This window comes from Triticum dicoccoides, chromosome 3B (genome assembly GCF_002162155.2).
Source record: "Triticum dicoccoides isolate Atlit2015 ecotype Zavitan chromosome 3B, WEW_v2.0, whole genome shotgun sequence".
Taxonomy (NCBI): Eukaryota; Viridiplantae; Streptophyta; class Magnoliopsida; order Poales; family Poaceae; genus Triticum; species Triticum dicoccoides.
The window spans coordinates 844,634,682-844,638,391 of NC_041385.1; the positions used below are offsets into that span (position 1 = coordinate 844,634,682).

Consider the following 3,710-nt stretch of genomic DNA (forward strand, 5'->3'; position numbering starts at 1 on the left):
CCGGAGCCGCGCCGCTTCTGCTCGATCTCCGACGTGATGCGCCGGGCGCGCCCCGCCGACGCGCCGCCGCCCCTCGCCCGCGCGCGCCACGTGATGGCCCTCTGCGGGGCGTGCGGCGCCGGGGACCGCGACGAGGAGCTGCTCCTCTGCGACATCTGCGACCGCGCCCGCCACACCTTCTGCCTCCGCCCCATCCTCCCCGCCGTCCCGCTCGGCTCCTGGCTCTGCCCCGACTGCGCCCCGACCTCCATCATCCGTGCGTCCCTCCGCCCGCCGCCGCTCGATCTCGCCATTCCCGCTCCCCCCTCCCCTTTCCTCGCCTGCCGTGAAAAATTTCATCTCATCTCGTCCTCTTGTCGGTTGGATTTTCCGCCAGGTTTCCCGTTGAAGCAGAGCAAGATCGTCGATTTCTTCCGGATCGAGAAGGGCGCGGAGGGCGGCGCCGTCCGGCCGGCAAAGTGCGGGCTTTCTCAGGGTAAATTTTTCTTATCCCCTCAAATTTTGAATCGCATGGATTTTGTTCATCTAAGCTAGGGAGTCTGCGATGAGGAATCGTCGCGCAATTGTTGCACACACTGCATTGCCATCTGCTGATGGTGCAGATAATCCATAAGGTGCAAATAGTTCATCTGAATACTTGACTGATTATGTGTATGATACACATCTGGTAGGATTAAAGGTTTACACTATGTGGGTGTTGTGTGTTGATTAGTTCGTTGTTTGTTTTGTTTTGCTAGGCTGGCCTGTCGACACAGTAGTATCCTATGTATATGTCACAGTAGGGTTATGAACATTGAGAAATGCAGTGAGCTATCACCGCAGGAAATGCGCGGGAAAGCTACCGCCGCCAGAATTGCGCGGCAAAAACATCACTGCTGGAAATACGCGGGAAAGCATCGTTAAAAAGCTTTAATTTGACCTTAATACCACAGTTTTATTTTGGTAATAGGGATGTGTTATTTAAATAGACCGGTCAAGTTTGTACGGATTAAATGTGTTCCATTTATTCGTGGGGATATGCTACATGTACATAATGTTGATGATCTCCCTTGCTTTCATTGAGCCATAAAAAAGCCGCCACATTTTGTAGTTTATATAAAACATGACCAAATACGTGTAGGATGCACATCTGATGGGAGAAAAGGGGGTGTTGTATGTTGATTCATGAACTGTTTTGTTTTGATGTCTGACCGGTGAATCCAATTGTATCCTGCATATATCTCCAATTAACTGAAATTTTTAGTTTGTTGGGACGCAACAGCTACTTAACAACTGCATATATCTCCAATCCAATAGTATCCTGCATATAGCTCACTGCATTTATTCATTACTTCATACTTGTATACAGATGCTAAGAGGCGAAAGAGACGATCTCTTGTTATGCACAAGAAGAAGAGGAGGCTACTGCCATTTGTGCCCACTGCAGATAGAGTTCGAAGGCTTGAACAGATGGCTTCTGCAGCCACTGCATTGACATCGTCGAAAATGGAGTTCAGCAATGAGCTGACTTATGTGCCGAGTATGGCCCCTATATCTGCCAATCAAGCAAAACTGGAGGAAGGTGGTATGCAGGTTAGCAATTTTTGTACCTAAAAACAGTATAATGTATTTCTTGATCTCTTGGTGCCTAACGATACACTTGTTGACTTTCAAGGTTCTTTCAAAAGAGGACAAGGAAACCATTGAACTTTGCAGAAGCATGTTGAAAAGAGGAGAATGCCCTCCTCTTCTGGTGGTTTTTGATTCCCATGAGGGGTATGTTTTCGGAATTATTCTTCTGACGTTTCTTCATTTTTCAGTATGGAGCAATTAAACTAACACATATTTGTTTTCAGCTTCACTGTGCAGGCTGATGCATATATTAAAGATCTCACATTCTTAGCTGAATACGCTGGTGATGTTGATTATTTAAAGAACAGGGAAAATGATGGCTGTGATAGTATAATGACCCTTCTATCACCAGCGGATCCTTCCCAGAAGCTTGTCATCTGCCCCGACAAACGTGGAAACATCGCCCGCTTTATTAACGGCATCAACAACCACACTCCGTAAGTAGTCGCTGCCTATCCTTATGAATGTACATGTGTTAAGCATTACTTACGCCGCTCTAATATCGTCCAATTCCTGCAGTGATGGAAAGAAAAAGCAGAACGTCAAGTGTGTGAGGTACGACATCGACGGCGAGTGCCATGTCTTGCTGGTCGCCTGCCGTGATATAGCTCGTGGTGAGAAGCTGTACTACGACTACAACGGGCATGAGTATGCGTACCCAACGCATCATTTCGTCTAACTCCCCCAATAGTTCTGACCTGCCCAGCATCAAGGAGTCTGGGCGATTAATGGCGGCAGTTTCAGCATTGCCGCTGAAATCCAGTAACTTATATACAGTTCAATTGCCAGAAGAGGTCCCCGATGGCGAACAATATACATGCTGATGTTGTTAGTATCTAGTAGTGAAAACAGTCTTCATTCAGCTGTGGAGAGAGACAAGTGGGATCTTCATTTTCTTTTTCTCCTGACCTCCCAAGATGTCGTTGTCTTATTCATATTCATTGTTGTTGCGGAGTTCCTGCTTGACTAGAGTCTTTCTCGGGGATTCATGCCCCTTTCTATAGGAGTAAATATCTATCTGCCCCTGTCTCTCTCTGTCGAATGGTTAAGTAGCTGTTGTGTCCCAATTAGTGGTACATTTGAAACTGGAAGAGAAATGTTCACCCCATTTGTTGGGGAATTGTTCTCTATGTTCAGTTATTTCGGATGATGAAATATGCTTTCCCTGTTGGTGCTGTGGTTTTCTTTTACTTTGTTATTATTGCCCTATTGCTGCTGGGTATTTTATTTATTTGTTCCTTTGACACCTCCCAACTTTCAGAAGCCGTGGCAAGCTACGAGCAGAACTTCCTTGCCTTTGTAACCTCTTGAAGATGATCCAGTGCTGCTGATTTCGCCAAGAAAAGTTTTTGCAGAGAATGTATGCAGTGCTACTGTGTATGTGTTTAGATCATGCTATGCTATGAACCCATAACTAAAAAGTTACCAAAATGTATAATTGATTTGACACCATAGAAACAAAATGTGTCATGCTATCAATTTAGTTTGACAACTACAAGTTACAAAGTTTATGGGAACCTTTTAGAACGTTTCGGTCCATTTTTTCATTTCTTTATTTTGTTGTTGTTTTCCTCACGGATTTATTTGTTTTTTCTTTTGATTTTCAACGGTTTTTTGGGGTTTTAATGGGTTTTACCTTTCTTTCTCGGTTTTTATTGGGTTCTTTCTTTTTTTTTTCTCTGTTTTCTTCAGTTTTCTTTATTTCTTTCTCAGTTTTCGTTTTTTTTACTGGTTCTCTTTGGGTTTTCTTTTTTCTTTGCTATAACTTTAGTTTCCTTTGCTTTTTCACTGGTTTTATTTGTTTCTTTCTCGTTTTCACATTTTTTTTCATTTTTGCGCCTTTTTGTTGTTTTTCTATGGTTGTTTCTTTCTTTCTTGATTTTCTCTTTTTTGCACCACCCCCCTCCCGGTTTTCTTGTTTCCTTTTTCTGTTCAGTTTTCTTTCAATTGTTTCTTATGTTTCTTTAATTTTTTATTTATTTCAACACATATCTACATTTTTGTTACACAATGTACATCTTTCGTACACGTCAAGAACATTTTATAATACATGTTAAACATTTTTCAAATAAATGATTAACATTGTTTTTCAAGTAAAT

The 3,710-nt window shown here is 43.0% G+C and overlaps 1 protein-coding gene across 1 annotated transcript in view; it reads left to right on the forward strand.

Moving 5' to 3' along the window:
• The window catches only part of LOC119280280 (probable Histone-lysine N-methyltransferase ATXR5), a 7,195-nt gene extending 4,400 nt beyond the window's left edge, over positions 1–2,795 (forward strand). Inside the window, exons 2-7 of the mRNA XM_037561182.1 lie at positions 7–256; positions 377–475; positions 1,349–1,572; positions 1,655–1,755; positions 1,836–2,048; positions 2,131–2,795. Coding sequence (XP_037417079.1) covers positions 7–256; positions 377–475; positions 1,349–1,572; positions 1,655–1,755; positions 1,836–2,048; positions 2,131–2,290 — 1,047 coding nt within the window. The 3' untranslated portion in view covers positions 2,291–2,795. The remainder of the gene's footprint in view (positions 1–6; positions 257–376; positions 476–1,348; positions 1,573–1,654; positions 1,756–1,835; positions 2,049–2,130) is intronic.
• The last annotated feature ends 915 nt before the right edge of the window (positions 2,796–3,710 follow it).